The sequence below is a fragment of the Tachysurus vachellii genome, chromosome 18, assembly GCF_030014155.1.
Source record: "Tachysurus vachellii isolate PV-2020 chromosome 18, HZAU_Pvac_v1, whole genome shotgun sequence".
Lineage (NCBI taxonomy): Eukaryota > Metazoa > Chordata > Actinopteri > Siluriformes > Bagridae > Tachysurus > Tachysurus vachellii.
In genome coordinates, this window is record NC_083477.1 from 22,427,087 (window position 1) to 22,440,932 (window position 13,846).

Below are 13,846 nucleotides of genomic sequence, written 5' to 3' on the forward strand. Positions count from 1 at the left end.
TCTGTAACTGACACTAATAAATATATAGTGCTGAGTAACTAAAGCATGTAGATATTCACACAATCTGTCAATACTTATGCTGTACCTAACATGCTAAAATATTTATCAAGCTTTAATCACACCAGCACCTAAAAATGCATCTACTCCATCACCTAAACCAGCATCTACTCCATCACCGACTCCATAAACTACATCTTCTCCATCACTCACACCATCGCCTTCAACATTATTTACACCATCACTCTCAGAATCACTCACACCAACACCTACATCATCACCTACACCATCGCTCACATCATCACCTACACACCATCACCTACACCATCACTCACACCATCACCTACGCCATCGCTCACACCATCACCTACACCATCGCTCATACCATCACCTACACCATCGCCTTCAACATTATTTACACCATCACCTACACCATCGCTCACACCATCGCCTTCAACATTATTTACACCATCGCTCACAACATCACCTACACCATCGCTCACACCATCACCTACACCATCACCTACACCATCGCTCACACCATCACCTACACCATCGCTCACACCATCACCTACACCATCGCTCACACCATCACCTACACCATCGCTCACACCATCACCTACACCATCGCTCACACCATCACCTACACCATCGCTTACACCATCGCCTTCAACATTATTTACACCATCACCTACACCATCGCTCACACCATAACCTACACCATCGCTCACACCATCACCTACACCATCGCTCACACCATCACCTACACCATCACCTACACCATCGCTCACACCATCACCTACACCATCGCTCACACCATCGCCTTCAACATTATTTACACCATCACCTACACCATCGCTCACACCATCACCTACACCATCGCCTACACCATTGCCTTCAACATTATTTACACCATCACATACACCATCGCTCGCACCATCGCTCACACCATCTCTCACACCATCGCCTTCAACATTATTTACACCATCACCTACACCATCACTCACACCATCACCTACACCATCACCTACACCATCGCTCACACCATCGCCTTCAACATTATTTACACCATCACATACACCATCACTCACACGATTGCCTTCAACTTTATTTACACCATCTCCTACACCATCACGTGCAAAAATACATACAACTACATATTTCTGAGCATCTTTTTTCCTATTGTCTGTTATATAGTCTTTAGTTTTTGAGGCTAGACTTTAAAGTTAATTATTCCTAATGAGACTCGGGAGCTCAGGAGGTGGGCCTGGAGCTAAACAAAGAGCAATGAAAGGGCTCATTCCTTCCTTCAAAAATGAACCTGGAGCACTGGCAAAATATCTAAAAGGTATACAGGGAATGAAGCATCAATTGGCTTACCACACGTGGCTACAGATGCATATTCCCAGTTCCAGTGCAAATATCTGTGGCTTTCAGGACACCAAATAGAATGGGAAGCTGAAAGCTTGGGTTCTTGCTGTGTTAACAACTGATGGTGTAATTTTAGACATATCGTTGTCAAAGAGTACTTTTGTAGTGTCGACATTTGAATAGTTGACTTGCAGGTTTGTGCCTATACTACTGTATCTGCACAGAGAACATCTACAAACACCCCAAAGCTTTTCTGTCAACTCCTGTCTCTGGTGACTTCAGCCATGACACTCTCTCCATCAATCTGCCTACTATTCACCAGTTTAAATGCATTTCTATTGCTATTTCTATTGCTTGAGAAAATACATTTCTATTGCTATTCCCTTACTTGTGGAAGTAAGATCAGAATCTAGTCCTGTTCACTCTCAGCTACATACCAGCTGTCTGAAAACTTGGGACACTTCATAGAAGAGTTAGAAAATGGATTCACAAGGAAGGCTGTTTTAAGAAAAAGGCTGTTTGAAGAACCCATTTTATGGGTTCTTCAATTTCTCTTTTGCAAGCATTCTATCTATCTTATCTATCTATCTATCTATCTATCTATCTATCTATCTATCTATCTATCTATCTATCTATCTATCTATCTATCTATCTATCTATCTATCTATCTATCTATCTATCTATCTATGTTTTGTTTTGTTTTGTTTTGGCTCCTGTGCCCTATGTTTACTGTGCCCAAATAATTTAACAGAGACTGTAACTTCAGCTCTACATTACAGGCTGGAGTAAACATTGTGTCTGACACCAGCATAATGGACAGACAAAATGTTCAATATGCTTCCCACTGTCAGCAAGGACCAGGTGAAAAGGAGGTATTAAGACCTCAGCAGAGAAAGGCCACAGGGCCAGACAGCATTTAGTCTAAAAAAACACTCTGAGCCCGAAGAAAGGAAAAGTAAAATTCCTTTAAAAGTCTGGAATAGAACAGTATGCTGTGGCAGTCGTGCCAAAGCAGGAGAAGCCAGCAGATTGAACAACTGGTAAAGAAGCGGGCCATTGGGTCTAATCTGGACTCCATCACTGACTTGTGCACCATCACCTACACTGACTCATACAAAATTCAAACAACACCCCCCCCCCCCCGCCCCCCCCAATTTACAGAGGAATGTGAAATGTGCAGGCTGGTTCTCTGAAGAAAGAGCTACTCCAAACCTACTTTCCCCACCATACAGACAGCGTCACCCCACTACACAGAGGGGATGATGAGTTGTCAATATCTATCCATTCTCTTCTTTCCCCATATCTTGTCCTGTGAATTGGTGCCCCTATCTGTTCCCATTCCATGTCTCTGGAATATAGGATACTTAGACCTGAACTTACTGTGCTAAGCCCTGTATAAATCCTGACTACAGGACACACTAAGTTTCAGAGTATCTGCATTCCAATGACAACTCACTAATCACCTAACAGCCAGGGCAATACTAATCCCCTGCTGTGGTGGTCAGGGAGACAGGCTGTGGGAAAGAGAAAGCAAGCAAAGACTTTAAAAAAGAAAACCCAAATCAATCAATAAATGAAAGAATGATCCTTATTTTTTTAATAGTCGACGTGTTAGTGAATGTAATCCTGTTCTCTTTCTGTGTGTAATCTGTTTCTTCTTCCTGTACCTGTCTCTGTTGTATGTTTTTACTCTAACCTCCCTGTATTCTTCTTGCAGCGGGCGCATTCATTATAAGGATATGTACAGTTTATTGCGAGTTATCGACCCCCCGCTGGGCTTAGGAAAGAAATGCCCTCATAGGGTGGCCTGCAAGGTTTGATTTTCACTAAAAACTAATAGCACCTGCTAGCATCCAGAATGGAATGACTCTTGCTTATCTTCAATTTTTTTTTTCTCTTTTTGAAAACATTCCACCATTTCAACTTGCATTCTGATATGAAAAAGAGAATGTGCAGGACAATGCAGACACTCTAAGACGCATGAAATGTCCCACTTTGAACGAATATAGGAATAATAGAGAAAACACCTAAAAGAAAAAAGCCATCTTTGTTTTCCGCTTGCTAGGCTTAGCTGACATGGTAGCGTGCATTGTTCTGGGGGGGGGCAGAAACTGCATTGACATAAAAGTGCCATTATTCTGTCATGTCTGCAGCGGGACTTTATGCCTGTTCTATGAACATTTACATAGAACATCTCAGAAAAGGTGAGATGACCAGTCCACCCTCTTTCCTCCCTCTATTCCCTTCTTTCTTGTATTCTTTCCTCTTGTCACAGCAGATAAACCAGGCATCAGTGTGAGAGACTGTGGAACCTCTCTCTCTCCTTCAACAGTCTAAACTAGTAACCTTCTTTTTTTTTTGTTTTGTTCTCCTCCCCCACCTTCTTTTTCTCTTTCCTTTGGATTTTCTCCCTCTTTCCCCCATGCACCTGGTGTGGTTATTCTGTTTTTTGGTTTTTCGGTCGTCCCAGTGGCAGGATCAGTTACAGGGATATGTATGACATGCTCAGGCAAATGTCTCCACCATTAGGACTGGGGAAGAAGTGCCCTGCACGGGTTGCATACAAGGTAGAGGGAACTGACTCCGAGTGGCCACAAGCTGTGTGTCGTACCTGTTGTTGTTTACTTTTTCTTTGTCTCCCTTTCTTTTTTTGCCCTCCTTTGTTCTCTGATGTGAGGCAAATGCTGTTGTGATTCTTTGGCTTGGGGGGTTGTGGTGGTTGGGGCATTAAGTGTTAGCTAGGCCAATCCACAGGGAAGCGGGAATGGAAGGACCTTCTCAGTGCTTTTGCACCACATAAGGACACACACACACACCACACACACACACTTTTACACACTCTTACACACTCTTACACACTCTTACACACTCAGAAACATGCATGTGACTATGTGGTCAAGAATATCTCAAAGAAAAGAACATCCAAATAGTTAAATAATATAATTACTGCAATTGTTCTACTTCAGTACATTAAAGCAAATGCTCCTGCTTTAATGTAAACTTAGATGATAAACCTAAAGTTATTTTAAACAAACTGTTCAATGTTTTACAAAATGATACATCAGTAAAATAGACATTTGCACAACACACACTACATGCAGCACATACATGTTCAGACACAGGCATGTGTGTGTGCAGCAGCGGTGGGAAGGTCTAAAGGACTTCAGTCCTCCAAATCCCTCAGTCCTGTGGATGGTATTTTCTCAACATCTTTCTGTGTGGACCAGCGCTCTCTCTCTCTCTCTCTCTCTCTCTCTCTCTCTCTCTCTCTCTCTCTCTCTCTCTCTCTCTCTCACACACACACACATATGCACACACACACATTTATGTTACAGGCCACAGTGACAGCAATATTCAAACATATATTGAATTACCTTGCACATGGAGTCAGTGTAAAATAAATCCCAAAGATATTTTCTTGAATATTCTGGAGTATGAAAATGGTTTTGTGGCAAAAGTCCAACAGAAATCTTATAAGTAAACAATTTCCACTTTAATTTCCTCTGTCAATGCAGTTGTACTGTGTTTCTGGCCCCTCCTCTTGGCATTCAGTCTCGCCCTATGCATGGCCAGCCTCCTGGGACACTGCCATTCCCCCCTCTCTCTCTCTCTCTCTCTCACACACTCACTCTCTCTCTCACACACTCTCTCTCTCACTCTCTCTCTCTCACACACTCACTCTCTCTCTCACACACTCTCTCTCTCACTCTCTCTCTCTCACACACTCACTCTCTCTCTCACACACTCTCTCTCTCTCACACACTCACTCTCTCTCTCTCACACACTCTCTCTCTCACTCTCTCTCTCTCTCTCACACACACTCACTCTCTCACACTCTCTCTCTCACACTCTCTCTCTCTCACTCTCTCTCTCACACTCTCTCTCACACACTCTCTCTCTCTCTCTCACACTCTCTCTCTCACACTCTCTCTCTCACACACTCTCTCTCTGTCTCTCTCTCTCTCACACTCTCTCTCTTACACACTCTCTCTCGCTCTCTCTCTCACACACTCTCTCTCTCACACACTCTCTCTTACACTCTCTCTCACACTCTCTCTCTCTCACACACTCTCTCTCTCTCTCTCACACTCTCTCTCTTACACACTCTCTCTCTCACACACTCTCTCTCACACACTCACTCTCTCTCACACACTCTCTCTCTTACACAAACACAGTTCTCTAAACACATTATTCAGACTTTATTTAATGTTTTATTTTAAGAAGCATCCAAACCAATTCTCCATAATTTAATTGGACTAGTTGTAGTTAGAAAATCAATTTGTATTAAAACAGTAGTCATACTAGCTTGTGTGAAGAGAAAGTAATGGTATTACAAAACAGCACGTTGTTTTAGAGCTTAACATTTATATGAAATTGTGCAACTGATAATCATACAAACAATCTTTTCACCAATTTTGGTTTTGAGTTTGAGAATGTAGTAAATACATATTTACATGCATATGTATGTTAACGTCCAATAGAGTAACAAGTGTAATTGTTAAATTATGGATTTTGGATGGAATGCTACTTTCATCTCTTCTTACTTCTACTTTGGGTCTTTTCTGTCATATTTGCTTAAAGCTGTTCTTAAATCAATTTCCTTCAATCATATGATATTTACACCATGCATTATTTTCTTATTTATTTTAACGTTTCCTTAGTTTGAGCATCTATTTCTATAAATACCAATATCAACAATTTCCCAATGCTCCACTGATGGTCAGGTGACCCCCCAGTTATTCCTCAAATTATTGTTCAATAATAGTTCATATCCAGCAAATTAGCATTTTAAACTATCTGAAAATGTCTTAAAATATCTGTCTAACTTCATTCTTGTTAGTGTGTAAAGCAGGAAGTGTCCCATCTTACGCTTTAAGGGCTGCAGGTTTTCATTCTAATCCAGCAAAAGCAACAGGCACCAGTCAGTCTGGTGGAATGAAAAAGAAGTATAACTTTTTTTAAAAGACAGAAAAAATAATTATGTATATGTTCATAAATAATATTTAAATTTTCTCCAAAACTCCAAAAGCACATTTTAATCTTTTCTCAGTGGTTTTAAGACCAGTGACACTGCCTCTATTTCTATAAGGTATAAGTCCATGCCTGTTTTAATGAACTTTTCCCCTTCATCAGTTGTAGCTTGTCCACCTCGATCAGTTATTATGTAATTCACAATTGTTGATTGTGAATCATTTTTATAAAGTCCTGATACACAACTCTATATTTAAAAATCAATTCAAATGCATTTGTGAAATACCTTTTTTTGTGTCATCAATTTAGAAAATTATTTGACAGATTTTCTTTTGATTTGCTGGCATTTCTAGATGTGCAATTGTGTGGCAGCATCCGCTTGGCCCACGTAGCCTCCATAAAGTAATTGATGCACCTAGTGGTCAAAAATGGGAACTGATGGACAGAACACTTACCTTGTTAAATATATTACAAACGTAGGGAGAGGAAAAGGGGGAGTATGGAAAGTCCATACATCAGAAATAAAGGTGAAATACTTCAAAACATTTTGTTTAGTTTCATATATTTTGTGTGGTTTTTGAGATGTAGTTCAACTGGACATTTTGCTGTAAAACTTGGTGAATGACATTAGCTACAACACAGTTGAAGGGACATCTACACTCTATGCTATATGAGCGATTACATTATTTATCAGGTCTTAACAACTTATGGGTTTACTTACTAGATAATAGCTCATAATCATAAGTCAAGTTTAATAGCCTCTCAATGTTGCTTAAGGCTATGTCTTTATTAATATCATGTTACCCCCAACAAATTTAAGGTCAGAAGCCTGTGTTACCCCTCATCCTTCTCTTTCTTTTTCCATTACTTTTCTACTTTTGTCCTCAGTCTATTATTTCCTGCACTCATTTCCTGGCTCTATTCTTCAGGCAGTCAATTCTGTCCCTGTTAAACTAAAGATAGCGAGATACTCAGTCTTAACATATCTTCTTCTTCGCAATACGTTTCAGAATGCCTTTTTTCATTTGTTTTGTTATTTTTTTTCTGGAAGAATGCTGCTCTGATCTAACCCAACAGTCTGCGCCCATTTTCTTGCACTGAGAGACCAGAGAGTTTATTTTCAAGCTATTTTATTCATTTAATTTTAAATAATGGAATTCAGTACTAAGACGAAACAAGGAGATAGAATCAACTGAACAAACACTGCTTTCTGTATTGGGCTGCACTGCTGCTTGCTCTTAAGCATGTGGAAGCACGAGATGTTGCATGCTGGTGTGTGTGTGTGTGTGTGTTTTTATTAGTGTGTTGGTGTGTGTTGCATGCTAAAGCTCCTCCTCTGGTATTATCACACTCGTCGCACAAATCTTTAGCGAATGTATCCAAGGGCAACATTTTCCAGACCAGAGCCAAATGGATTGAACATTAAAGCAGCAGAAGAGTGTTCTGTTTTAATCTGTTCATTAATCCATGGCTCTGACTCGATCTGGTAAAGCTCATTAAGGAAAGCTCTTTGACATACTGTGGAATCACTCAGGCTGTGAGGGTAAAAGGCCATGATGGAGAATGAATATTTTTTTTAATTGAGTGCTACAGCTCTTTCAGGCTTTTTGCAATTATTTATTTATTTATTTATTTTTTATGAATTTTGGGGTTAATAAATACATAAAATGTGTAATGGCTACATTGATACTCTCACAGACATATTTATCACATTGGGTATTTCTTATCTATCAAACACACTTAAAGACAAGGAAAACCCAGAAAAGTACTGCTTTAAGTGATGATGAGACTACGTTCTGGTTGGGAAAAACTGAAGGAATCACAGAAAACCATTGAGCTTATCCTAACTTTATCCCATACCAACTGCCTTCCAGTTTTTCTTTCAACATCTCTCACTTAAAATGCACACACACAGTTTAAGACTCCTCCTGGAGGGTACGAATGCTCTCACACTCCCAAGGTCTAACCTGTTCTGACTGACTTTCTGCAGAGACTCCTGCGAATGGATTTACCAGTCGCAGATGACAACACAGTGCACTTCAACTCCACCCTCATGGCCTTAATCCGCACTGCTCTGGACATCAAGATCGCCAAGGGTGGGGAAGGTTTGGCATCTCTTTTTCCCTTCTGTCTTTCTTTCTTCTCATCTCTGAAACTTTCCAAATGTACAAAGTTTCAGGTTGATATATCAGTACACAATGATTGGTCAAAATGCATAACAGCCTCAAATTGGCTCAGCTGACCTTTTACACATCACATATTTAAGCCTACTGGACATGACAAATCTGGAACCTGTAAACCATCCTGACTATAAGATACAGGATGGGAGCAGCAGCATTAATAACAAATTATGATGTCATGAAGTTATTCTGATTATTACCATTTAACTGGAGCAGTACTTTTGTGCTAAGAAGTGAAATAGTTTTTATGCATAGTGTCTGAACTGTACTTTATGGTGTGAATACATATGTGGATGCTCACATCTGTTTGAGTGTATGGGTGTGTAGGTATATGAATGGTGGTTTGTCCCCATTACTGTGTTTAGGGGGTGTTGATAAGCACCAAATGGATGCTGAGCTGAGAAAAGAGATGATGGCAATTTGGCCCAATCTCTCACAGAAGACTCTGGACCTGCTGGTCACACCTCACAAGGGTAAGTCAGTAAGCCAGAGGTTTGTGTGTTCGGGTTTCTTCACCCCTTTGCCCCCAGAGGATTGCTTCTCCTTTGCCTGCCCAGTCCACTGCTCTGCACCCTCTGATGAGCCACGATCGCCAGCATGACCTTTTCCCAATAACCTGCATATGTTCTACAGTGACCCAATTAGATCTTGCACACAAAGAACACAAAAATGAACAATGGAAAAAACATATATAATGTTATAAAAACCATAAAAATTACTGATATTTGCAGTAATTCAAGACTAAGATCTATTTCATTACAGCAGGTATCATGAGAAATTAAATAATTAAATAAACAGCTGATTTGCTAGTATAGTATACATAGTGTATATAAGCTCCACCCCCCACCCCCACCCCCAATCTCTAATTGTTAATGTTAATTCTCAATGCACACAAACCCTTTGATATTAACCACACCCACAGCCCTCAACACCAAAGTCTCGTGCTGGCTCTCAGATTTCTGTGCCTCTAATCAGAGGGTGTGTGACTATAGACCAAAACACTATAGACGTCTTTTCACTTCAGGGTTATTTTTAGTGAATACGTACGGACAGTAGACTTCTCATAAGGAATTAAAGAACATATGATGACGCTTGTATAAATAGAATTCCTAACATGCATGAGATGAAAGTGACTTTGCAGTTTATTCACAAGAATAACACACCTTTTGCAAAGTCATTTTGATTATTACAGTTAGTTTGCACAAAAGCATGCCAAAAATAATAGTGCTGATTGCATGGTGCTAATGCACCTGAGGCATGATTATGATCTCAATATTCATGAAAGTATTAAAGCATGAATTGCTGTAGAGTTTAATGCATAAATGTTTACTTCCCAAATGAGGAGTATAATTTGTTGCCCTAAATTAGTCCATATAAAAATATAAATGTCTTGCATAAATGTCTAACTCTGCATGTGCAAGTTAAAATGGTCCAAACATTTTCCTCTTCTGAAGAGTATTTAAGCTTTTTCAAATTCTGAAGCTAAATTACATTCATAATTTAAATGTTATTTTTTGAGACTTTTCTCCTCTCCATGTAATTTTAACATCAGCTCTAGTCAACCAACTACTATAGATGTCAACTAGCCAACCAGGTGCTTTTCAACAGTTATTATAATAATGTCAATTATAATTTTGTTTATTAAAATGTTTTATGGCACTTTATGTATTGTAATTGTAATTGTATTTTATTATATATTATATTATATTATATTAACATATGATACTTAAACACAGGATCTCAGCAGTCATAGGCATGAAAGAGAGCAATAGAACAGTGCAGGACTTAAAACAGCAGCTTGTGTAAATTTTAAATATTCTAGTAAAATCTTAATACATCTAAAGAAACTGATATACATATTGTACTAAATCTATGTTGATTTTCTAATATACTTAAACAAAGTAAATAAAATAATAAAGTGAAAGGGAGAATTTGATGTTCTACACACTGGCAACCCAACAGCACCAACACAAAACTGCTGAATGACTAGTGAATAAATCAAATACCTGAAATTCAGCATCGAAGATGAAATAGCAGCAAAACTTACACTTGGATTGAGGTTTGTGTTTTATGTCCTTTATACTTCTTTAGATAATGGATAAAGTGCAAAACAGGAAGAAATCTGAAAAAATTATTTTCTTTATTATTTTAACCAGTCTGTTTGTGAAAAGACTATATGTGCTGTGTGTGTGTGTGTGTGTGTGTGTGTGTGTGTGTGTGAGAGAGAGAGTGTTCATGACCCCCCCCAACCCCCCCGCTCAGGGTCCACCTCCCCGTGTCTAATCGTGCAGGGTAACTTTTGCTTCTCTCAGCAGCGACAGACCTGACAGTGGGGAAGATTTATGCAGCCATGATGATTATGGAGTATTATAGGCAGAGCAAAGCCAAGCGCACTCAGGCTCTTCGAGATGAACAGGTACAGTCACTGCTTCTCTTCTTCATTCTCCTGCTCTCAAACTGTCTGTTTCTCTATATTTCACTCTCCCATAATCTCACCCTTTCTCTGTATATTGCTTTTAACAATGGATACTATCATGAAACATAAATACAAAAGTTTATTTAGGTTTATCCCGAATAACTAAGCCAGAGATGACGGTGGCAATGAAACACTCCTGATGAATTGAAGAAAAAAACCTGACTCAAAAGGAAACTTCTTCTGGGTGACATCAGATTTTTATGATGATTATGAGGGCAACCTTTGCATAGTTGTTGTCATCCCTTCTGTTATGTCCTATGTACCTCCATCATCTGGCTTGAATGCACACAGTTATACTTGTGGCCTCACACAGATCCTCGTCATACACTTCAGTTTCATATATGGCAGACGTCTACAATTTGGCTTGACATGAGGACACAATACATCTATATCAATGATGTGGAATGCATGTGGATTGTTTTAGTGTGTTTTATATTTTGGGCAAAGGGATGTTTATATAAGTCATTGAATGTTAGTCAGACTTTCTTAATCTGGTAATTTTGTTCATTTGGAGCTAAATATGTAGCTTAAACGTAAAGGGCCTCATTAGCAAACATGTTGATGGTTTTTTTAATCACCACCACAGCTTTTTAAATCTTATTAATAACAATATCTAAAAGGAAAATATGTTTGTTGAATAATGCTTTTATTAATGTTTTCTTTAGTTGTAGATGATCCATATCACTAATATTTAATGTAGTATGTTAAATATTCTCCCAGCCCTTTCACATAAAAATCAAAGAGAGAAAAGCTCAAGTCTATCATACTGTATGTGTCTATAAACTGGTTTAAACAGACAAAAGCAAGCAACATGTGAAATGCAACCTGAGACATTAGTCACATGAAATGGCTCAAATGTTGGAATTTCTCATCTGTTCTAAACTAATCCAACCTGTACAGTAATATTTTTAAGTATTGATGCATACATATGATCAAAGATTTTGTAACTGATTTGCCGCCCAAACCACTGATATTTATTCATAATCAAACTTTATATTTCCCTTTTATGGTCCTATGGCTGTATTAACAGTTTTGTCAGTAGTTAAGCATGGAAGGTTCTCCAGATTCAGAGTCTGCTTATGCAAAGGACTAGACAGGTCACAGATATATTTCTTTTATTTCTGTACATTTGTAGACAGATAATTGTACACACAAGTGAATGTGTCAATGAGATTCTAAATCAAGGCCATGAAAGTGGGATGTAGATTTTTTAATTATGCATCAATCTTCATATTAATATCAACTTTCCTTAATTATGCTGATTATTTAAAAAGAAATCTTAATAGGATTAATCATTATTGTTCTATTTATGTATTGCATTTCACACTCTAATGGCATTCCATAGTGATTATGAAGACTAAATTGTTTATTTCTGGAGAAAACATACATTTCAATGTTGTGGTTACATCAAATTTTGCTGAACTTCACACATAACTGAGACTTGCCTCTGTTTTAAACAAACTCTGCATTAAGTCTGTAGTTATGGCTGAGCTCTGAACTGTGTGTGTAATGTCAGTATTAAATCCTCCTTGGGGATGATAGCTTCTGAAAGTAATTCTAACCCACTGTAAACTGTGTTAATGCTTTGCTGCCTTAAACTTGCATACTTTTTGAACAGCATCTTGTTAATTGTTGATTGTTTTCTAATCACCATGGTTTCATTTCAAATGTGTGAAACCAGTTAGTTGCTTGAGTTAAATGTGTTTTGTTTAGAGGTTAGTTGCTCATGTTGGGGTGTGTGTGGTTGCTGCTTTGTATTATGGGAATTTAGGTTGACAATTTGTTTATGAACAGGTTATCTGTTGCTAACTGCACCACTTGAGGTATTATCTAAATCATAATTTTTCAAAACTATTTTGAAGACATTGATGTCTTCCTGTGCACACAGAAAAGAGACTTGCAAAAAATTACTGAAATCATATTTGTTAGATTTATTTGCTTTGGATTTCTAAATTTTCCACCCTGAGACACAAATGTAGATTCATAAATTGTGGATCATATTAACCACAAATTTAGTTAGATTAAAGTTGACATTAAGCCTTATTTATAAAACTGGCTGTGAACAGATTTGTTCATGAATTGTTTATGAGCGTTTGCAAGAGAAATGTAGTATTTTGAAAATCCCATCAATTCATAAGAATTCAATTTTTGTTTTTTTTTGTTTTTTTTTTTACAGCGTTTAGCAATCATTGTTGTCCAGATCAACTTATAGAAGGGCTTTGCAGTCTCAATCACAAACACGTCTTCCTGCTAGTTCACTAGGTCACAGACTAAGAGCTCCATATAGAACGTTCTTTAAAAACCAGTTGTTTTATATAATAACTGGAAACTGTGACTGGTGTTGTCTTAAAAAGTGTCTCATAGTCATAATACAACTTGCAGCCACACCCAATGTGAGCAACTAGAGTCATTATACATAATGAAACTTATGCAAGCCTCAAATTCAGCACCCAACTGGTTGCCAATGTCATTCATTTACTGGCTAAAGTAAATGAATTCTCTTCATGGTACCATTCTTATAGCTTGGCTCAGAGGCACACTTCATTTTTACTCACCAGACTTCAAATCCCAGAATGCCTTGTTGCTGAACAATTTTGCTGATGGATCTAATCCCATTTGCACCTGGGATGCCTTGTATACCATTTCCTTTCCACTACCCATTTTCCCATCTGCTTGCCTGATACCAGCTATAGGCCATGTTGTATCTTACACAGAATCGAACGCCATTAATGTTTCAGCGCCTGGAGCCACCATCACCGACGCAGAATGCTGGTCAGGGACTCAATGGTCTTTCTGAACCACAACTGGACCCTAACAACTTGTAAGTAGCTGTTTGAATTTTTTGTTTGAA

General features: G+C 38.5%; 1 protein-coding gene across 12 annotated transcripts in view; it reads left to right on the forward strand.

Moving 5' to 3' along the window:
- The window catches only part of cacna1aa (calcium channel, voltage-dependent, P/Q type, alpha 1A subunit, a), a 68,425-nt gene that overhangs the window by 40,809 nt on the left and 13,770 nt on the right, over positions 1 to 13,846 (forward strand). For 3 of the 12 annotated variants that reach the window (XM_060891833.1, XM_060891824.1, XM_060891830.1), the window contains 5 exons: positions 3,086 to 3,182; positions 8,330 to 8,435; positions 8,885 to 8,992; positions 10,832 to 10,935; positions 13,710 to 13,816. In XM_060891833.1, coding sequence (XP_060747816.1) covers positions 3,086 to 3,182; positions 8,330 to 8,435; positions 8,885 to 8,992; positions 10,832 to 10,935; positions 13,710 to 13,816 — 522 coding nt within the window. Of the gene's footprint in view, positions 1 to 3,085; positions 3,183 to 3,838; positions 3,936 to 8,329; positions 8,445 to 8,884; positions 8,993 to 10,831; positions 10,936 to 13,709; positions 13,817 to 13,846 lie in introns of all 12 variants that reach the window. The other 9 variants (XM_060891828.1, XM_060891829.1, XM_060891831.1 and 6 more) reach the window with 7 other exon arrangements.